The following is a 23,369-nucleotide window of genomic DNA, read 5'->3' as shown; positions in this document are numbered from 1 at the left end:
TTCTTGCATCTGATATTCAAAAATATGGTCCTCAGAAGGCTATACAAATGGCCCAGGAGTGCTCAAGGGAAATTCTGGAATCCCTCGTCTCTTCTGTATATCTATATCCTTTTGAGTGATTTGATGAGTGATTTACATAATATAGTATGGTTTACAATCAAGTTGTTAATTAATGATCAATATTTTTCCTCTATACATTATATGAGTGTGATTACCAAAAATGTTCTTTTCATGTATTCTTTAAAGGTGACTGAGGGTCTGGCCCATGCCAGGAATGCAGTGCTTGCTCATTTAGCCCAGCTTCCAGAGATGAAACATGGATTCGTTTCGTTTGAGAAAGGTCTTCAACATGTGTTAAAAAATATACCTGCTCTTCTAGCTCACCGTGACAACTATAGGTCACAAGGGTCATTGGAACCAATAGTTTAAGTGACCATTTCTTAGCATTTACTTTACTGTTCTATATTAAAGTGTCCTCTCATTGAGAGAAAGAACATGTTATCTTGATGTTTTGGGAAGAGTCTACTGTTTATTGTTAGAGCCAACCAAATCCAACCTTGAAGGAGCGATGTCTCTCTGTGTGTGTTAGTTAGTATTGTTGGTTACAGGTTAAGGAACAGGTTAACATTTTTGTTGGTTTGGCATTATTGGAGATTGACTGACTTGTTTTCTTCAACATGTGGGCGCCTAGACACTTGTGACCTCGGAGGGACACTCGTACCTAACTCAGGGTCCTGGTGGCAGCCATACAGACTATGGAGATGTGCTACTGCCAATCAGTCCATGTGTGGAAATTGACTATGTTTATCTATTTCTTAGCCAATCAGAATCATTCAACCTTAAGTAATGACGTAGCTTATTTGTAAGGAGCGGCCTACGAACTCCTTGTGAGTCTTGAAGCGGACTTCTGCAGATGAAGCTACCAACTATCTTCAGTTGACTGCACTCATTAATCTTATCTGGTTCTGGGTCTTTATCTGTATTATCCCCTTACAATAGTAACATCATTAGCACTTATGCATAATCTTTGTTTCCGGCGTTGACATGCCCACACAAACAAAAATCATATCAGTTTTGACTAGTCCAAACAAATGACAAAATTCACAGCAAAAACTATGCTACTGCAATTACACAGGATACACTAGATATCAGATTTTTTTTTTAAATAGAGACTGAACACTTTTTGTAGGTTTGTTTATTAATATCAAGATGACAAATCTGAGGTTGTAAAATATTTTCATTTACAAGGCTTTCATGATGTGAATGAATGTTCACCCACTGCAACTGAAGCATAAATCAAAATGTTAATGTTTCATTGTTCAACGCACATACCTCAAATCACAAGCTGTTATTGATCACACTGAGAACACTCAAAAAAAGAAAAAGAAAAAAGTAAACCATCTCTACAAATGGGTGGGTAGTAACCTGGAAAACTGAGATCCTACAGAGCTTTCATTTTAATAGGTAATGCCTTTAAAGTGCCAAAACATCAACACAATATATTCCCCATAGTCCACGCTTATCAAATTTGAAAAAGGAGAAACCCACAGTAAATGAGTTAGAGCAATAATCACAACTTTAACAGAGAAAACCAAATCTATGAGACCCCAATTCCTTTGGATGTTAGACTGACTAAATGTTAGACTGATCCAGATTGACCTTTGACGGAAGGGGTCCCGCTTCCTGCTCCTCCACCCCAGGAGATCTGATGATCACTAGAGAAGACTGCAGATAAGGGGTCAGTTTCGTGTCCTTCATGTACTCCACATCCCCATTTATGCTTAGCTTCTGTTGAGAGGATGAGAATGTGTGGAACAGTTGGTTAAATGGAATTGACTAAGAAATGTGATTGGCTAAGAAACGTGAAGTAGTTTACCTCAGCAGGGACATACTGCTCAACAGCAGTGGACACTGTGGCACAACAGATCCAGATCAGAACAAAGACAGACAGAACCAGAGTGGTGGTCAGGATCCAGCTAGGCAACCACGGGTTCCTACCAGTACACAAGATCATGATGGTTTATATTCAACAAGGCCAACAGATTGCGAATAATAAGAGATCAAGATGTGCCCAACCTTGAAAGGCAGTTGAAGAGCTTGTAATCGTCATCAGAGTTGCTTCTATCAATGAACATGTCTCTGTCTCTCTCCTGAATGAAGCTCCTTGGGTAGTCTTTATAGACGGGGCTTTTCATCCCCTGATCTACAACTATTAAAAAAAACAAGGGGTGCTATATTAGTAGTGTGATCTTAAAACTTGTATTAACCCTGTGAAGTATATTAAATAATAGTCAGAAAAATCGAAAGTTTACTTAACCTTTAGACAATGTACAAATGTTTTTTTGCTGAGTATCAAATTTAAACCATCAGGCTTTTATCGCTCATATATTATGATATAGGAGAAAATGGAGCTCATACTTATCACTTTAATGATGATAAAATGACTAATAAACGTTCCTCAAATATCTGTTGTATCATATTTGATACATGCACTTTAACATGATTTTTTCTAAAAATAAATAAATGGATAATTAAGTAAAGCTAAGGGTATGTATACATGACAACGATGTACTAAAACCGGAAAGGCCTAATCAATATTGTCAAACCGATCCCTGTTCACACAGATCCACGACAATGACTAAAAACGCTGTATTCTGCTGCCAGGCCAGTAGTTGGCGTTGTTACTTTGTAAAGAAAAACTCCACGCCTACAGACTGAACACGTAATACGCATGTGCATGACGTCACCGTTTTCACAAATTCATGTTTTAGTAGTTTGCACGGAGATGATAACGCTACCGTTTTCAAAAACTTGCACTTTGAAAAACGTTTTCAAAAGTTCGCATTTTCAGGCCCCCAAAACGCCGTTGTCGTGTAAATGAACGGCCAAAACGCATAACAAGTTTTCCATTTTTAGTTGAAAATGGTGTAGTGTAAAACCCCCCTAAGTTGCTTCAGTCCAGTAAATGTTAATCTTGAAATATTACTAATATAAAAGTTATTCTTACATTTACTTTATAAAAATCATTAAAGATTTCACAGCAAAACGACATCTGTTCCATGACCTGAAGGGGGCTATCTATCAATTATCATGTAGTATGTACTAGGCATGTAGTAGATTGTGTGCAAAAAGTTGATCATGTTGATAAATCAGAGGCCTTAAAACTGTTGCTTTATAGGGTTAAGAGAAGGATGCTAAGAGGCTGTAGTGGAAAGTGACACTAAGTCAGGACCTTTGCTGGCCAATCATGGCTTTCATTACATATTTACATACTTAATTTCTTAATGGAGCAGTCTGTAATTTCTGTGACACTAGCAGCTTCAAACAGAACTGCAACATTTTCTAAGAGTTTTCACAAATAAGGTTTCATTTTTAATTAAAATGCCATAACTGGATCTTCTGGTTATAGTATTGTGGACTTTTCTCTGTTACATATTACATATTTTCAATGATTTAGTCATCTTAAGCTCCACCCCTTTCTTACAATCGACTGTGATCTCGCATTCAGATCTGGCTCCGTCCAAGCAACAACTGATGTATATAACCTGACCTACATTTTTTTTCTTTTCTGGAAATCTATTTCACTCCGATGTACAATACAAAAGAAAGGATCTGCTAATTCTGTTACATTGTGACTTTAAACTAGTATGATATTATCCCCTGGTTTTACAGAAAAGGCTTAGACTAAGCAGGATTAGGCCTTAGTTCAATTAAAGGTATAGTGGAGGATTTTCTTTTTCCGGGTGGATCATCAAGACTATTGGTCCTCCTAGTTGTCAATCATTCTGGTGATATGTTTACGTAAGGCCGTCGTACGTGCTCGTCCCTAGGTAGTTTTCGCTTTCTGCGCATGCGCACTTTCAGGTGTATATGTGTGGTGAGCCGTTTATATACGGTCTATGGTGGTGAGCTACGGTTTCAACCATTCATTGAAGCTCGCCGTTCTCACCGGGTTTTTTCAAAATGTCTGAGGGTCGCAAGAGAAAAAGTGTCTACGAATTGTATGACAAGAAGAGAAAGGCCTCTGAAGAAAGAAACAAGACCAGAGTGTTTTTGGGAGAATATTTCACACACTGGCGTGCGCTAAAAGCACAGGTTGGGCTTCCCACTGATGCCTCAGTCACATTTTTTCAAAAAGTGGAGAGGGCGGTTCTTTTCTAAAATTCGGGAAAATCCTCCACTATACCTTTAATACATTTAAGTAGCTTTAATTAAGTACCTTAGAAAACAGTACTGGTGTGCATCTTGAGACAAAACAATGGCACTGATATATTAAGATGCATCTGTACACGTAGGTTTCAGTTAAAACAGCTCAAACATCGGTTTACGCCTTGTCTGTGAAACCGGGGGTAAATTGCAAGAATGTTTGAGCTTTTTAAACTGAAAGCAAATTGTACTGACATATCTTAACGTATGTCAGTGCCATTGTTTTGTCTCAAGATGCACACCAGTAATGTTTGTTTCTAAGGCATGTTTAAAAAAGCAACTTAAATGTCCTAATTGAACTAAGGCCTAATCCTGGTTTAAAGTCTGAAAACTAATAAAACGGTTATGAAGTGTGACACTTTCCACATCTTGCTTATTAATCAGAGCGGAAAGCATAAGCGTGTTATGTGCAGTGCTCACAAGTGCCCTGCGACTCTTCGGTCTCGTCTGTCTGGAATTCAAACTGAGGGATAAACTGAACTTGCGGCTCAGACTAGAAAAGAGAGAAGAGCACATGTTGATCATTGGCACAGAAATAAGCTTTACTACTTTATACCAGAGATGCCCAAACTTTTTACTATGAAGGGCTAAAAATCTAAATCGACTACAGGCTGGTGGCTTAAAAATAAAGCGGAACATTATATTCAACTATATTAAAATGTAATTTAGAAAAAAAAATCAAATTCACTTATATATTACTTATATTTCAATACAACAAAATAAAAATAAACAAATAGATTAGAAATTAAGATGCTTCAATGGTTTCCCCACCTTGTGATATGACATGGCAGGCCAAACTAGTTTGGGCATATCTGCTTTATACACTAGTACCTCCTTATGAATACAGTCTAATTATATATAGATATAAAAGTTTCATATAACATTATCACCACATTACCTGGAAAATGACTACTTTGCCATCATCTGCCTGGAGATAAAATGTCCAGGATGAGGTGATGAAGCTGTGGGCTTGGCTCATCATGTCTTCCCAGAAACCCCTCACCAAAGTCAGCGGGTATAGGAGATGGATTCTGGGCATCATCATCAACAACTTCATACCCGGAAAAAAATTAGAAACATATAGTGACTTCAAAAAGCACCCCGGTGACATGCAATTAGAATTGCTCATGGAATGACTATGAGCATCAAAAGCAATTATTCACATATGTTCTTCACACCTGCTCCATTCTTTGTTCTGCAAATGGCTGTTGGCTCTGGCATCCGAGATTGCACGCGTAGCGCTCATCTGATTGGCTGTAGGCTTCACGACAGGCTGCAGGAAGTCAAACACACTCAACTGGTTGCATAACAAATACACTGTTATCAACATAGAGCAAAGCGAATACTTTAAGGATTCAGACAATACTTTAATATTACCTGACTCGCATTCAGATTGGGTTTCGTTGAGATCCTTGCTGTCACCCACAAACTGACAGATGGAGAAGAGACGGCACCCTCTCTGACAGGCGTACAGCGCCTCCTCCTATTACAAAAACAAACAGGCCAAATTAAGCAAATAGCCTAGACCAGTTCCGCTTAGACCGTTGTTATTCCCGTACAAATTATTTAACTTTACAAACACAAGCTACAATGCACAAGCTCATGATAAGACAAACCAACGAATGGTTGAAAATGTTAATTGCGTTTCTTTGTTCGTAAACAAACTCACCCGTGGATAAGTGTGCAAACTGTAAGTCATTTGACATGTTTTATGACAAGACGCAGTGTTTCCCAAAACACCATCGAAGACCTCGGAAGATGCTGAGGAGCTCGTAAGTATGCAGCAAAAGCTTATCAAAATCCCGCAGGACTTTATAGCACTCATTTTTGTGAATGATCAAACATCGACTGAAAGATTCTTCCTTGTTTGTGTACCTGCAGAAATGTCGCGAGATTAACGCGTATTCACTTCCTAGTTAGTTACAAGGCGCAAGCGCCGTGAAGGCATTTCATGAGCATAGGGGGACCGTGGAAAAACAAAAACACTGTAAAAACGTAATAAATAATAAGATTAATTTATACTAGCTAAATAGTTTATTAAAATATGGATTCAAATTAAGATTTAAAATATATATATATAAATAAAATAAATTACATTTTAGAATTAGAATGCAAATGTAATTGAAACTAAATATTTTCCCCATATTTATATTATTTTTTCACAGTATAAATTCAGTCTTTACACGTACAAATATATACAGTAACTGCCTTTTATGTTTTCGGATATTTTTATATTCTTCTCCCCTTGAGCAACAATGATCATATTTGGTCATCTAAAAGATTGAAAACCTCTGGTTTACAATTAAATGTTTATAAAATAGCTTAAAATTGGTTCGTTATTTAAATACACTAGGTTTAAGACTTTAAGACTGTTTATTTGGGATGCATGCAAGAGCAAATACTAAGGCATTTCAGAGAGTCACATAAATTGTCTTTATTGAAAAGCAAACATCTATACAGCTGAAACTTGCACTATTTTAATTTAAGTCAGTTTCAAGGGATCTAAAAACAATGACAAAAAAAAAAAAAAAAAAAAAAGAAAGAAAGAAAGAAAAAAGAATAAGACAATAGTTTTTGTGTTGAAGGAAGATTGCCCCAACCACTGCAGTTATTTTCTCTTCGGACATTTGGAACATCAAAGGAAGCTCCTAAATGACATTATAAAACACCCAATAGATGACCCTTGAACACTGTTCTTGTGCCAATGTGAGTGAGCTTCAAAACAAGGATGGGTTAAAGAGGGAATGTCCCTCACACTGATTTACAGGACAAATTTGAGGCACAAAAGACAACCCAGGCATATTTTCATAGCCGGAAGTCTCAGTGTTTGCTTTTTTTGGATTTCTTGTGAGAACGGTGAGGCGATCGTGACCGAGATCTGGATTTCTTTGAGGATTTTTTAGGCGTTCTTGATCTGGACCTACGCGACCTCTTAGGTGTTCTTGGTGGTGAAGGAGACCTAAAATCATTTTAAAAAATGATACAGATTATTACATTCAGCTTAGTTCCATAAACATGCTTGTAATGACAACGACAACACAAAGGATTGAGTTTTATGCTGCCACGATGAAATCATTCGTTTACCTTTTAGAAGACTTGCGGTTACTGTCTCTCGGAGAGTCTTTATAAGACAATCGAGAGCTGTCTTTTGTATAGGATCTATCAGAGCGCTCAGATCGTGGTGAGGGCGACCTGCCGCGCCTACTGCTGCTACTTCGGGTGGGGCTGGGGGAGGGACTGTGTCTCCTTTTTCTGTAAATAAACAATCTTAAATGCATTCAGAGTTCTCCATTTCTGAAAGACATTTACTCATTTGCTGAAGGAGTTTCAGGGTCTTATGCAGGGATCTTACTTTTCTTTTCTGCCTGGTGTGGAGTCATCTTTGTCCTTCTCTTTGTGGGACACATCAGATTTCTCTTTGTCTTTTCTTTCTTTTTCTTTTTCTTTCTCTTTGTCTTTCTCTGTCTCTTTCTCCTTCTCCTGAACAATGTCCAAAAAAAAAGTATGGTTTCAAACAAAATAGAAGGACTAAAATAAATGTCAAAGACAATTAAGCTGATACTAACCCGCTGTAGTAACTTGTCGCGGTAAAGCTCTACTTGCTCTTGAATACTCTGTCCAGATTTTTTGGGTCGTTTTCCAGATTCAAGCTCGTCTTGAAACTTCATGACTTTAAGCTGTAACACAGACAAAGAAAAACATGACTGGGATCTCTAAAAGCTTCAAGAATGTGAAGCATTATGTTTAGTACACTTATTAGCATTTAGGTATACCTCAATTTCTCGAAGTTTGGCACGTTTCTCTTCGCTCATCTCAAAAAATTTAGCAGACTTTGAATCATATTCTTCTCTAACAGGATTACTGTAGGACTGCTGCTCTGCAGCACTGGAAGCTCTGAGAGTGTCTTTACTTTCAGTTTCACGTGTTGAACTATGACAAGAAAGTGAAAATTAGACCAAAACTGCATGGCAAATGTATTGATTTTTGTGATTACTATAAGAAATTGTAGAATTTTATAGAGATTAAATTGAATATTTTAATATTGAATATTTTAATTTGCAATTGAAATGGCTTAACAAGAAAAAATTCTCAGTACAGACATTTCTAAGACGTTTGCATGTCCTTTAACATTTAATAATCATGAGTTTCCCAAGCCTAGTAGAACTAGGAAAATGTACCTTGATTTACTTTTCTCAGATTCATCTGGCAGATCAAAGATTTCCCATTTTGACGTGGTTACAGCTAAAAATAGAGAAAAATCAATTTTATGTGTAAAGGAGGAGGTAACTAAGGTTTAGATGATGTGATAAACGTAATCTGGACTAACCTTGAGCTTCCAAAGCAGCACCATCCACTGCCTCCCATTTTGACGGAGCGACCTTAAAACCTGGTTTTTGATCAACTAAAGAAGAAAAGAAAAAGTCCTGACATTTTTTCCTAAACAAATTTCTTTTAGAACATCTGCCATGACATTTAGCAATTCTAATGTAAAGTATATTCTTTTCGATATTGGAATAGAGTGATGTGTTAAGTCTATTAAGTGGGAGTTGAGTGTATGAAAGGTAAAATAAATCAAACAAACAAACAAATAAACAATGTTGTCAGCATTCTTACAAGGAATACCATCCAGATCATCATCTGTTCCCTTGATGGGCATTCCATCCAGGTCATCGAGTGGTGCGCCATCAATTGGAGCTCCATCGATGGGCATGCCGTCAACATCATCGAAAGGAGCGCCATCCAGTTCTTCCTCCACAATAGGAGCACCATCAATGTCCTCAGTCCTTTCTGGCAGCTGAAGTGAAGTGAAAACCCAATAAACATCCAATTATTTAGTCCATGCTGAGATGAGTTGTGACAACTCAAATCTTATCACTGACAATCTATGAATCATAACTCAATCAGCCAATCTCTACCAAACTAACCTCTGGCACCAGTTCTTCAATCTCCTTTTCAGGATCGAGACTGACGAGTCCCAGGAAAATGTTTTGAAGTTTAATCAGGAACGGATCAGGATACACTGCCCAGTCTTCCCATGCACGGAAACAGGACATTACTCGTTGCTGAGAGGACCAAAATTGAGAAACGTCAAATCCAGATAGTTAACTTTATTATAAAACCAGTATGGGTTAAAAATTTGAGCCGAATGGCGCACCTTAAAATTCTCTGATTGTAAATGACCCTGTATTGTCTTATAAGTGGCATTTAGGTCAGAAAATATCTGACAAAGTTTTGTTTCAAAGCTGTAAAAGAATAAAAGACAAACACATTAAAAAGAAGACAAACAAGAACTAATACCTTGATTGCGCACTTTAAAATAATTGTTAAACTTACAATTTTCTGTAATAAGAGGCATTAGCAACTTTTGCTGAGGAGTTATACAGCACATCTGACACCAAATATAACCTTGCAATCTGAGGGAGGACAGAAATGCAGATGTAAACAAAAGTGATGAATGAAACAAAAATCAATCATAATTGTCAATCTTAATTCTACAGTACAAATTAACCTTCTTTGGCAGAGGTGTTTTAAGTATGGACAGAGACTCAGCAATGCATTCCACTATTTCCTCAGCAGCATCGGCATGCGTGAGGCAGAAAAACATGCCGTCAGCTATGTCGCTCTTCCTCGGCGTGAGACCTCGGAGTAACTCCTCCAGTTTATCCCTCTCGCTGCAGCAGACCAGAGTATTTAGTACACACAACCAAAAAACTGGTAGCACCACACTAGAAGAATTCAAGATCTCCATAGAATCCATTAAGACAGATTTCAATACGAAGACATACTCGTCTTTCAAGGTGCCCTTCTTGCCACTTTCTTCATCATCATCATCATCGCGCTCCTCCTCTTCAGGAGTACCATGTAAATAAGGGTTGAGAGGCGGTGGTCGCCAGAAAGATCCGTTCTTAAACATTCTAAAGTCTTCTGTTTTCCATTTTGTAGGAGATTCGCCCTATGAGTGGACATTTAGAAATTTTATGTCTGGACATTTCAATACGTTTTTGAAAAAATCATGAAAATAAATAAGACTAACCTGTAATATGGTGTATAACTTCCACCGGTAATAAACATGAGCTGGACTTTGATTTTCAAATAAAAATCTGTAGAATACAAACAAATTCTGAATACATAATCAAGACAAGTACAATTATAAAAATCACTACTGTCTGACTTAAATCACTTAAGATCTTTTCTTCCATATTGTGACTTGTATCTAACCGAAACACTGAATTATTGAGAAAAAAAATTTAGGGTGGGGATTTCTATTAATTGGTTGCAGATTGGATGGAGGCAGATGGAAATGCGAGAGTGCAGTCGATTGTAAGAAAGGGGCAGAGTTTAAGCAGACAATGATTGGAGAAGTCTGTCATTTTACTGGAAGATCCAGTTATAACATTTTATTTTTAAATTATGAAGTCAAATTGTTTCTTAAACATGCATTTGCAAAATAGATGCGATGAATTTTCATTTCACGCCTTGGAGTAAAAAATTCATAAATATGCACTGACCTGTAGAGTGGATTATTGATCTCTCTGTTCATGATCATGGCTTCAAACATGGGACCCTCACGCACAACAAACTCGATCATTCGATGGATGAGAGAGAGCAAATTCCTACGAGAAAAACACAGTTAAAGCGAAACAGATTCAGCGCCATCAACAGCCACACCTAAACAAATGCTACTGCTACATTATGACATTTGATGAAATGCAACATCCTTGCACTTACTATCCATGAGTCTATTGACATGTTTGAGTTTTTAACATTTAAAACTGACTGGCAGTCTAACAGCTTGTAACAATCAAAACATTTCAATCCTCTCTACATCTACATCTGAGTCTCAGCCATAGCATTCTGCCCTTGTAACTTAAAACTGGACGTGCTACTGAGATACTAAATGTGAGGCCGAGTGACAGTGATTTTTCTTGCTTATTGACAATAGACAAGTGTGGATGGAGAGGGACAAAATCATGTAAGCACTTCTAGAGTCAGTTAAGATATAGGGACAACAATTGGCTTCCTGACTGGCTCGTGAAGTGGCCGATAAAATCAAGAGATGATGTTTTTCAAATGTACTGAAACACAAATCACAAGTATTGGAGCCGATCATACCAATGTCAGGCAATCATTCTGTATACTTTCCCCAATCCATCCTGTGACGCTTTTCTGGTCCCTCGCTGCTGCAGACAGTTCAACTTGTGCTGCTCACCAAGGCCAATGTCAAAGGTCACTGAGACTACGGGGATTGGGTGTTGCTTTTGTGCCATGATACTGGGGCAGTTAAAGTGAGCAATAGCCAGAGGGCTGTTTTTTGTGTAACTGACACTAGGTGAATGTTTATTGTGTAGTGTTTTAGTTGCTAAATTAGTATTGCTGTAATGAATAACATCTGATGTAGTATGTCTGATTAAACCTGAGCCACTCTCTCAAAATCCAGTGGAACAACCGGTCAAGCATGCCGTAACGCTAACATCTGAAACAGTTCTGTTTAAAAGGAGGCTCTACAAACACCAAACAGCATTCATTCAAAATGTACACTACTGTTCAAAAGTTTGAGGCTGGTAAGATTTTTCAAGTTTCTTATGCAAGACAAAGTAAAACAGTAACATTAAGAAATAATACAATTTCAAATAACTTTTCTATTTTAATATATTTAAAATGTAATTTATTCCTGTGATGGCAAAGTTGAATTTTCATCATCATTACTCCAGTGTCACGTGATCCTTCAGAAATCATCCTAATATGTTGATTTACTGCTCAAGAATCACTTATAATCAATGTTAAAAACAGTTTTTTAATGGAAACCACATTTTCTTTAGGATTCTTCGACAACTAGGTTAACAAAAAACAACATTATTTATTCAAAACAGAAATCTCTGCAACGTTATAAATGTCTTTATCACTATTGACTGACCTCAAACTTTTGAACAGAAATGTGTCAACCAAAACGATAAACCCACAGAACTCTCTGTACTAATATGACCTTCACTATCTGAGCAGTATGATGCAAACCCTTTGTAGAGAAATGCAATGCATGTGTGTGATTTGTATTGTTAGTAGCTGCTCCTGATTTTCATGCAAGGCCTCAACTATTGCTCACTCAAACCAGCCTCTGGTAGCATGGATATGGCCAATCTTTCAATCTACAGAGATGGGATAAGTTCTCTACATTTCATAAGAATTTGGAAAAAAAGAAAAACATGTACCTTTCTGTTGGGATAACCACTTTGACTATGGCTTGCGACAGAGTCTGGATATGAAGTCACATCAGATAATAAACATAGAATATATGTGAGTATTGTTAAAAAGAAACAAGCATAACACTAAATGCAACATATACTCCTACAACAACAAACGTGTTCTACGGTGTCAGTTTTAAAACTTGACTGAACACATTCCTTAGAGAAAGAGGCAGTGAAATCATACACAATCTACATTCATAATATATTTTTACAAAGTCTCTTTACATTTCTTTCAAGCAGACAGTATCAAAGGAGAACAGTTTTATCTTAACTTGCATTCAAAACCTATAAAATGTCTTGTGCAATGACAATGAGTAATCTACACTCCAAAACACTTACCAGTACAATCAGCATGGTACACATATAATGTCATTTATACGATTTTTACCAAAAATGCTAATTTAGTCAAATTGCACAATTCTATGAACAAAAACTAGATGAAAAATGTCTGCACTTCATCCACACACACACAAATAAAATGCATATAAACAAACATTACTAAGAAAGTCATTTACCCTAACTACATTTATGACCATGCTAACCAAAATCTTTTTGTCCCACGTATGCCAAGTTACCTTCTCAAACTCCTCTTTGCACTTCGGAGGGGGAGGCATTGAAGCGTTGGGGTTCTTCAGCCTCTCTTTGGGCTGGGCATTGAAGGGCAGACCGGAGGGTGGAGGTGGGAGGGTGTGCTCCATCATTGAAGGTGGAATGTATATTGGGTGAGGAGGAATTGGTACACCTTTGCCCCATCCCAGTTTCATTTCAAAATTCATTATCATTTTGCCTGAAATGGTCAGCATTTGCCAAATTATTCATTAGTATCAAGAGGGAAACAATAAACGCAAAGTGATTATAAAGAATGCATAGATTTTAGTGGTCGACCGATTACATTTTATTTTATGGCCAATGCTGAAATCTTAAGCCACTTTTCCACCATTGAGATGAACGGTTCTAAGGGTGGTAAGGAATGGTTATAATTATATATTCATTTGAGTTTGGTTTGGCACGGCACAATTTCTCAGCCTGGAATTCTTATTCAGCTAACCGTGCTGGTAGAATGCGTGTATTGACGTCGCCACTCAGGATTGATCACTTGTCTGTTGCCAGTTTCTCTGTAGCTGGCCAAGCATGCTATTTGAGCGAAGTAAACAAGTTAATAATAGAAATATCCGATTATCCTTCATAACACGGTAGCTATTTACATCTCATATCGTCTGTAAACTCTTGCTCTTTACATTTCAAAAAGATCCGTTGTCAACCCCAGTGGAAATTAAACCATATCCGTACTGGCTGGGCCGGATTGGGACGGAATAGAACAGTAATGCAAGAAGAATGGTTTGGCCCAACGGTGGAAAAGTGGCTTTAGAGAGCAGGGTGGCAGACGGCCGATATAGGCCTATATATCATCTCACTTTTTAAAGATAGTAAATAACACATGCATTTTTTCTGCAATTAAATTTGTTATTTTACATAATATTTAGTAAAAATAATTAGAAACAAATAATTTGAAGCAAATTTGGAAAAAATATATAAAACAAATCAGCAAAATAAACAGATTTATGCTTCATATAACAACTTCTTGATTCTGTAATCCTATTAGCATTTTTCACAAAAAAAAGTTGTTAAAAAAAACAAACGTGTATTTGCTGAATGCCACCAGTACATATTTAAAAAAGCATTATACCACTTGCCTTTCAATTATTAGACAGAACTTTTAAACGGGCAACTAATGGAGGAGGAGAATGGGAGCTCCTGCTAAGGTGCTGTGTTTTTAGAGCTGTCAAAATAAAAGTCCCACTTCCAACAGTTATCGGCCAAATAAAAAACCTTATTTGCCGATGTAAAGAAAAGAGCAAAATAGTGTCCAATTTATCATGTTATATTGGTTGACCACTACCAGATCTGAATAAGAATTTATTTACCATTTAAATGTTTAAGTGCGCGTTCAGCATCTCTTCTCGTCATGAAGGCTACAAAACCACAATTCCTTTCTCTGGCCCTTTCCTCATCAGTCCTGGGCCACATAATTTTCACACTGGCTAATGGACCATAGCGACCGAATTCCTGACAGAGCATCTCCTCGTTCATCTAGAGGGTGAAAGAGCAGTTTTAGAATGGACATTTTTGTGCTTGAGACCTAACAATAATCACCAGGGAAAAAAAGATCAGCTACCTGAGGATTTATGTTCCCCAAATACAGATTTGTAGTTGTAGGATCACCAACGTCATGAGAGCCAGGAGCTGAATCATCCAAGACTGAAAAAAAAAGAAGCTTTGAATAACAACTGACGTTTTACCATCCCTTCTTCCATGATGGGATACATAAACAGCAAAAAGGCCATTGCATTACACAGTATATAAAACAAAATTACCACTGGACGGACGGTTTCTTCGTGAAGAACCATCCGCTAAAAGCAGAAGAAAAGCAGTGTGAATTTTGTTTCCTGAATCTGAAAGCGTATACACTGCTGAATTGCGGCAGTGGCCGAGACATGTGGGAGGGGCACAAACTTGACTGGGTCTGACACCATGAGTGAACATAGGGTGAAACTGACTGTTTTGATGGGGGAAAATAACAAGAAAGAACTTACAGGATCGCTTTCCTTCCATCGTGGGAAGAGGCTCAAAACGACTGACTCGGCCCTTCAACCTGTGACGCTCATCGCGCTCCTCCTGTATCCTACAACAACAACAAAAAACCCGTAGCATTATATTTGAGATCATCATATGTGACCCGATCTGGCGAAATGAGTCGGAAGTCGCAACGTTCCATTTTAAGATATGGGCCGTTTATGTGGAAAAACAATAAAATAATATTTTTTATTTTATTTATTTTTTTGTGCTAAATTTCAAAGAACAGACATTCAAAAATAATCTCCTAAAGTTTCGTAGTCCAGATAATTGAGTAAAGGTATTTAAATGACTATTAAAGTTTACAAAGTTTTACTAAATTCGCTGGAAATGAATATTGCTTTTCTCGACTCCTCTCGTCACCTCTGAGCATTTCCCGGGTATCCCCTGAAACGTCTCTGCTCTCCAAATATGGTGTTACACGTTGTATAGAACCAATCAAAAAGCTTAGAAATGTACACAAACGCTGATCATTTGTCAATGGGAAGCCCCATTTCGACTGACCGGCACGCGATTGGTCCAGCCATCCTCCTGTCAGACTCGCGGCGCTCTGTGTAAACAAGCTAGCAGATCTCCTCAGAAAGATTAAATATTATTAATTTGAGAAATGTCGCTGTCAAAAGAGAGCAAAGTCGCCAAAAGCGTTGAACTCACTGGAGGCTTCTAACCTAAGCTCTGCTGCTGGTCATCAAGAGTGGCTAAGGCTAGTCAGTGATTGTTTTGAATCTGGAGACGTGTCATCCTCTGATGACAGCCCTGTGGTTTATCGTGTATGGATGTGAGTGAGTGCAATTATTCTGTGAGTGTATTTATCTGCAAGGAGAATCCATTACAATGTGTTTGATTTATTTTAACCCAATATTTAACTGTTGGTATATCCGTTATGAATATGTTACACTGTTATTGTCAACTAGCCTACACAAAGATATGATTGCATAGGCTAACATTATTTGTTCTCTGTTTCCTTGTCTCTCTGCCTCTCTCACTTTCTCTCTCTCTCTCTCTCTCACACACACACACACACACACACACACACAGACACACAGACACACAGACACACACACACACAGACACACAGACACACACACACACACACACACACACACACACACACACACACACACACACACACACACACACACACACACACAGAGAGACACACACACACACACACACCCTCTCTCAAGCAAAACTGTAGCACCTCTGTTCAATCTTTCTGATTTTAGTAAATGTTTGTAAAAGTGCCTTTTAAATTATTTATTCAAATAAAAACTTTAAAATAATTTGAGCTTCAGCCTGGCATAATAGCATATATTAATGTCTTTGGTCAAATTAAGCTGTACAATAAATAGTTCATGCCTTTAAATGCAATGGATTTTGAAAGATATCAACAAAAAACGGGCAAACAACTTTAAAAGCGATTTTCTCAGGATTTCAATTGGAAAAAGAGGGCAGACGACCATAATTCAAATGTGTATATATTTACAACCATTCAAGGTATGACTTTGAGTAGGATATCATTTGAAAGCTTATGGTCTCCTCTTTCCATTAATACCAAAATATCAGTTTTGAAATTTGGGTCACTGTGACTCATTTTGCTGGATCAGGTCACATATTAAAGGTGCTGTCATTAGTTAAATAAGAATGCAAAGAACACCTACTGTTTCAGTTCTTCTTTGAAGAGTTCAAGGTTGCTCTTTTTCTTTTCTTTATCCCCCTTCTTCGACGCCTAGGCAATATAATAGAAAAAGAACAGGTAAATAACAAAATAGATTGTTTTTTTTGTTTTTTAAATAATGAAAATAAATGACAAGACTCACATTGCGTTTATCTATTGCTAAAAACTGTGGTGGAGTATCCAAAGGTAAAAAACTTTTAGCCTCCAAAACCCTTGACTTCGGTTTGTAGAGCTTTCCTTTCTTTTCATCGACTGCTGCTTCCTCTGTAATGGATATGTCACACAGATATTAAAGCAGGGACAATTAAGAGGAATGTATATAAAAATTTGCCATTTTGTATAATTTGAAAGAAAATGCAAAGTAACTTTATATATCATTCAAAGGTTTGGTATTGTGGAAATTATTTATTGGAGATTCCTAATTTTACAACACTGTCATAACATGTCCATTTCAAATGAATGCTGTTCTTTTGATCTTTCCATCCATCAAAGAATACTGAAAAATATCAATCATGGTTTTCAAAAAAAAAAAAGCAGCACAACTGTTTTCAAAACATTGATAATAAGAAATGTGTCTTGACCAGTAAATCAACATATTAGAAGGATTTCTGAAGGATCATGTGACACTGAAGACTGGAGTAATGATGCTGAAAATTCAGCTTTGCCATCACAGGAATAAATCAGACTTTAAAATATATTCAAATAGAAAATTTGTTAGTTTAAATTGAAATAATATTTTACAATATTATTGTTTTTACTGTTGGTGAGCATAAGAGACTTTTCAAAAAAACATTTTAAAAAGTCTTGTCAAAAACCAAACTTTTGAATATATATTAGGGGTGTAACGATTCGTTTTAACAACGATTCGATTCGTATCGCGATTCGTGATTGTCGATACGATTCAAGGACGATATTGGTTCATTTAGAACGATACGATCCGAAACGATTCAGTGACCTGAAATCGATTCAGTGACTTTTTAGCCAAAAATTCTTTTAAGGGAATCAGGTATCAATTAATTATGGATATAAACAAACAAGTAAACAACAATTAATGTCAAATGCATTCACATTTTATTTGAATAAAGTAGGACTGAACGATTATGACAAAAATGATAATTGACGATTATTCCCTTGAAATTGTAATTGCGATTATTAATTACGATTATCACAACATTGAATGATGTTTTGAACAGTTCGGCCATGGGACCCACATTTCCCCATGGTCATCAAGCCGCGACCCACCTTTTTAGGAATTATATAGGCCTATTATAATACATTTGTTTACACAAAAATTGTTGACACACAAGTTCTGTCCCCCTTTACTTAACATACAAAAAAAATTGTAAGAATATGACAAATACTGATAAACAGTAGGCACTGCGAGGTTAAGCTATTAAATAGCAGTCACAAACTAGTTTTTGTTAATACAATCTTGGTATGAGCCACCAGTCATATAAAAATATACAAAATAACCAGTAAGTGGCATTTTGTTATGGAAACAAACAACAATTAGGCTACCATGGTGATACACAATACTTAGAACTGGTAAAGAAACATGGAAACTGCTCCTGATAAATAGCAACACACATGACGTACCAATAACGTAATTTATTGGTATTTTACTTTTATTTCTTAACTTACTAATTTACGACGTTGCATTCTCGTATGTCTTTTGCACTTTAGTGAAGTGATACAGCGCGCTCCGGCGCATTTGCTCGTGCAATTGAAGAGTGTGCGCTACTGCAGTATAGCGGCTGAGAGGACAGGAAAGTCCGTTTTTCTGAGGTGAGAGACTTTGCGCTGCTTGTTGTGTTTGCGCTGCTGCTGGCGCGTCACGCATGGCGACCACGTCACAGATAGGCAGACTGAATCGAGTAACGTTTAACGCCTTTATCATTAAAAGTGCTAAGAAAAAACATCCATATAAAGTCTGACATGCTTAAATCCAATGCGTTATTTCCTAGTATCGATACAATCGATTCATTACCTTTTAAAACAATGTTAGATCGATATATGTCGTCCGGAAGACCAACTTGCCGAGCACAGATCGATGTAGTTGGATCGTAGGAATATAAATCGATACATCGATGTAGTTGATGAATCGTTACACCCCTAATATATATATATATTTTATAAATGATAGAAAAAAAAAAAAAAAAAAAGGTCACTGTAGCAACATCCACATGATAACCCTACCTTTAGTGGCATTAGCAATCCCACCCCGTACAAACGTCTTCACTTTTCCTTCACCTCCCTCAAACGCAGCGAGAAATTCTTCGTAGATCTCCGCAGCTGCCCTCTCATCCTCCTGTGAGAAATCACAGATTGCAAAAGTGGAATAATGTGGAATTATGTGAAACTTGTGAGATTTATTGGGATGTAACAGTTACCAATGTGTTTATGTTCTGTGCATTGATAATACTGCTTTTTGGTCTAACTGTAATATGTACTATCAATTGTGCAATTTTGAATATGAACAAGATAACTGACTATAATGCAGTGAAATTCTAAAATTTCTAACATTAATTACAATATTGATACACTAAGAAAAGTGCCACAGAGTAAATTTCACTGAAGATTGACTAGACTGGGAAGAATTTTTGCAAATCAGTGTCATTATAGGGGATCGGTTAATACTGAATTTTGCATCTTAAAGGGATAAATCACCCTAAAATGAAAATGAAGTCATCGTTTACTCACCCTGGAGTTCTTTTAAAGGTGAACTAAGTCACTTTTTTTACCTTAACTGAACAGCTTCGGAGTCATTGGAATGGTTATATTACTTAGTTGGGGTTGAATGGTGGTCGTTTCGCACCCCCCTGGTGCCCCTGAGCGGAAAATGCGCACTTGCAACTTTGAGCCGGCGTGCCGCCGGCCGCCGCGTCAGGAAGTATCGCTTGATATCAGGTCTCGCGATGTAAACAATTGCTTTACGGCCAAAAGAAATCTGCTAAAATGCTGTCATTATTGCGCTCCCTCAAGCTGTTCGAACCCGAATGAAGAAGACGTTTTAAAGAATGTCCCATCTCCTTTGATGTCGTTGATCTACTAGCCTCTGGTGTCTGAGAATCACCAACGAGTTTTTACAACAGTGTTGTCAAATATCTATTCCGAAGCTGTGGGGGAGCTCTAGAGAGAAACCTGCGAGCAAAAAGCGAGAATACAGCGAAGAAATCCCGAAGTTACTGAATGCAGCTTTAATGCCGTATATCCTATCTAAAAAAAATGTCCCACTTAGATCGTACATATAATGGCGGTGAATAGCAACCAGCATCAATATATTTTTTTTAAAGACACAAAAGTATCACAGAATGATCCCATGTGACATTCCAAGTCTCCTGGGGGTATAACGATAGTATGCGAATCGAAATGTAATGTATTATGTAATGAAAATCCTGACCTTGGCTGCTGGTCTTCTCTGTGCACAGTTACGCGACGTGCGCGTTCGTGAGACTCTATTAGCACCGCAGTTCACTCCCTGTCGCCCAGAAAAGGCACACAAGTTGTAAGAAATCTATATTAACAAAAACACGACATGAAATACAACCCTTGTGCCTTCTCTGAGGGGAATATATCTGTTGTGTTTGTCGTAACATCAAGTTATTGCGTTCACATCTGTCAACTGTCATTTTGACTGTCATCTGACTGACAAACAAAGATTTCAACTCAGTGAAGAAGGTATACTTTTTGGGGATTTCTAAGAGTTGTATTAATGTCTTGTTTTAATTCATCTTGATTTCTCTCAACTTGTGTGCTTTTTCTGGGACAGTTGGAGCGAACTACGTCGCTAATAGAGTTTCACAAACGTGCAGTTAAGACCAACGACAGGATTTTTGTCAAAGCTGCAGTCCATAACTTTTGACGCTCTGGCGGTTAATAAACAGAACTGCATGCGTCTTGCAGAAGAACATTGCAGCTGGAGCTACTTCTCTCTGTTTATGTCTCTGACAAGTCAAGCAGGTACTGGGCTACTCCGCAGTGGTACGAACCGTACCAGTCTAAAATATTCTGAATATAAATATTTATTAAAGGTGTACCATAGTGATTCAGGATAATACAAAAACATGGTTTGGAATATTGATTCATGATGTACTCACTAACACACAAAAAAAGCATGGACTGCAGCTTTAAATAATACATTTGTACAATACAAAAATAAGTAAATAATTCAAATAATACACAATTACATTTCGGTTTGTTTTTCACCAAACCCTATGCTATACCCCCCTGAACACTTGGAATTTACCACACGTGTCGTATCGGATGATTCTGTTGCGTCTTTTTTAAAACGCTTGAGGCTGGTCGCTATTCACTGCCATGGACGAATGTGAGCGGGACATTTTTTTTATTCTCCTTTTGTGGTCCATAAAAGAAAGAAGGGCATACTGCATTAGAACAACACCAGGTTCAGTAAATGATGACTTAAAGGGATAGTTCACCCTAAAATGAAAATTAAGACTGGAAATTGAATACTCTAAAATCTGAGCAGATTATGAAATAATGGGCAGAGAAATAAATTATTAAACGACTGAGAATCACACACAACCAGACTTTCAAGTTGTCCTAAAAAATAAATAAATAAATAAATAAATAAAATAAATAAATCACAAAGACACATGAGCTCCTTTCAAACATATTTTATCCTATGACTGATTTGCCAGAGCCAGTCTGCAGGTTTTGGGCAGTTGGAGTTAACAGATTTCACTGAAAGTAACAGTGTACGATTGGGCAGAGATTGATTTTTTAGCTTTAGACTATGAAACCGTCCATTCAGAGGATTTCAACCATGTTTGATATTTTGAACTGATTTTAAAACATTGTTTTCAATTAACATGCTTCTCCCAGCAATGATCTGCACATTTCTGTGTGAGTTTGTAGTTTTCAGAATGACTTGAAAAGTCTAGTAGTGTGTGATCCTCTGTCATTTAATGTGTGGTATCAGTGTGGTATTGGACCTCATAGCTACTTACCTTCTTCTTGAGTTCATCCTGCTCTTTCTTACTTAGTGTTCTTTTAGCAACCGCCATCTTGCCGATACTAAAGGCCTTTAACTTACTTTCCAATAAAGCCTGCATGAAAATATGAAAATATTTAATTATACAAGTCAGCAATGACATCCCCTTCCATAATACACAGACCTTTAGTGTTCCTGCCTAGGGAAAAAATAGATGTTAGTGCATTCCTCATATACTTTACAAAACGTATAAAAACAAAACTGCACAAAGGAAAGGAAAGGGAAAACAAGAAGGAATAAAAATAAGGTCTATCTATCTTCGGCTTTGATTTGTTTAGCTTCTGTGAAGTAAAGATGTAACTGTTTGCCCTGCATACTAAGATGTGCACTTTGCAGTAATCACCAATCACTGAAAACATCAGGACAGATGAGCTGGTGTGGCTATAGCAGCTAACACAAATACAGACAATATGGTTATGGCACTATCTCAGCTGTTTTTCCCTTTTCTGTTGACCCTTTCACGTGGCTATAGTAAAGATGAACATTATCACGTTAGCTCGTCAAAGCAAAAGGAGCAAGTTAGCACAACTTTGAACGCGCAAATTAGATATTCACAGCGCTATATCAAGCCCATCTTCTCTATATAGTAGTATAGCGTCCATATATTAATGTAATGCAATAATTAATGTAAAGATACGTTCGTGTTAGCTCTGTCAGCACACAATAAACACACATGAACTTATTTCATGTTCTGTGGTGGTGTCAAAAGAATTAAAAAACATAAGAGGGTCAAATGCAGGATGTATGGCAAACATATTTTAGCCCGGGGGTTTGTATTATTAAAAAAAAAATCTGTGCAGCCGCCGGTTTCTAGCTACCTACACTGCTAGCGAGTTAGCATCACAACCGAGCAGCTCAATGGACCTTTTTCGTATCACAGAGCGACACACCACTGAGTCAGACACAATATTATTTCGTCTTTCTTGTCATAAACAAGAAAGGTCGGCTTTAACATACTGATATGAAATGGAAAAGTCATGAAATACCTTAGAGTTGGCTTTCTGCGCCCCACCTGGCGTTTTGTCCGCCATTTTGCCCGACACTGTGCAAGCGCGTGAAGCGCGTGAAGCGCGTTCACTCTCCCAGTGTGAACGAGTCCATTTGACGTAACACTGAAGATCGACCAAGATGAGTATGTCAATGTCCTGGCATAGGCCTATGAGCACAATCTGTGTACTAGTGTATACATTGTGTGAACTGTTATTGGTGTACTAGACACTGAAATGTCACAGGATGCAATTTTAAAATAATTGTTTTTGTACAATGCATGTGGTAACTTACCTAGGCTAATTTAGTCTGAACATTACTATTGCAGATGATTTGATGGTCTTAGCTGGTTTAAGATTGTCTTGCTTGTTTAAGATTGTCTCCAGCTGTTTCAAGCTGATCTCACATCCTGGCCAAACTGGTGTTAAGCTGGTTTCACTCATTTGACAAGCTGGTCCTAGCCTTACCAGATGAAAGCCGACCAAAATAACACCAGCAAGCCATATAGCTATGGCTATAGCTGCTGTGCTAAACTGGCTTGCAACAAGACATATGCTATGGGTCAATCAATATAATTTTTGCCTCTGTAAATACATTTTCAGTATAT

At 37.4% G+C, this 23,369-nt stretch overlaps 2 protein-coding genes across 3 annotated transcripts; both read right to left on the bottom strand.

The window, feature by feature from the left end:
• Nucleotides 1-1,177: 1,177 nt before the first annotated feature.
• On the bottom strand, nucleotides 1,178-6,146 carry tmem59 (transmembrane protein 59). The gene is made up of 8 exons (XM_084411232.1): nucleotides 5,876-6,146; nucleotides 5,584-5,689; nucleotides 5,385-5,479; nucleotides 5,105-5,257; nucleotides 4,627-4,699; nucleotides 2,077-2,209; nucleotides 1,877-1,994; nucleotides 1,178-1,788 (listed from the first exon to the last, which is right to left on the bottom strand). The coding sequence occupies exons 1-8, from the start codon at nucleotides 6,029-6,031 to the stop codon at nucleotides 1,633-1,635; spliced, it is 990 nt and encodes a 329-aa protein (XP_084267358.1). The 5' UTR covers nucleotides 6,032-6,146; the 3' UTR covers nucleotides 1,178-1,632.
• Nucleotides 6,147-6,615: 469 nt separating this feature from the next.
• u2surp (U2 snRNP-associated SURP domain containing) lies at nucleotides 6,616-23,203 on the bottom strand. 2 transcript variants are annotated; one of them, XM_084411633.1, is made up of 27 exons: nucleotides 23,057-23,203; nucleotides 22,762-22,887; nucleotides 21,732-21,830; nucleotides 18,958-19,069; nucleotides 16,904-17,025; nucleotides 16,745-16,812; nucleotides 15,044-15,132; nucleotides 14,825-14,860; nucleotides 14,626-14,708; nucleotides 14,375-14,540; nucleotides 13,025-13,236; nucleotides 12,414-12,457; nucleotides 10,716-10,820; nucleotides 10,241-10,307; nucleotides 9,993-10,159; nucleotides 9,716-9,878; nucleotides 9,541-9,620; nucleotides 9,362-9,449; nucleotides 9,132-9,269; nucleotides 8,821-9,001; nucleotides 8,534-8,608; nucleotides 8,385-8,448; nucleotides 7,980-8,136; nucleotides 7,773-7,883; nucleotides 7,559-7,686; nucleotides 7,291-7,458; nucleotides 6,616-7,165 (listed from the first exon to the last, which is right to left on the bottom strand). In XM_084411633.1, exons 2-27 carry the CDS (start codon nucleotides 22,804-22,806, stop codon nucleotides 7,027-7,029), a joined length of 2,907 nt encoding a protein of 968 aa, XP_084267759.1. In that variant the 5' UTR covers nucleotides 22,807-22,887; nucleotides 23,057-23,203; the 3' UTR covers nucleotides 6,616-7,026. The 2 variants fall into 2 exon arrangements, with proteins under 2 accessions (XP_084267759.1, XP_084267760.1); XM_084411634.1 differs by lacking the exon at nucleotides 14,825-14,860.
• Nucleotides 23,204-23,369: the final 166 nt, after the last annotated feature.

Source organism: Rutilus rutilus (genome assembly GCF_951802725.1).
Source record: "Rutilus rutilus genome assembly, chromosome: 6".
Classification (NCBI taxonomy): domain Eukaryota; kingdom Metazoa; phylum Chordata; class Actinopteri; order Cypriniformes; family Leuciscidae; genus Rutilus; species Rutilus rutilus.
The sequence above is the reverse complement of the archived record's forward strand: the minus strand, read 5'-3'. Positions and strand labels throughout refer to the sequence as shown.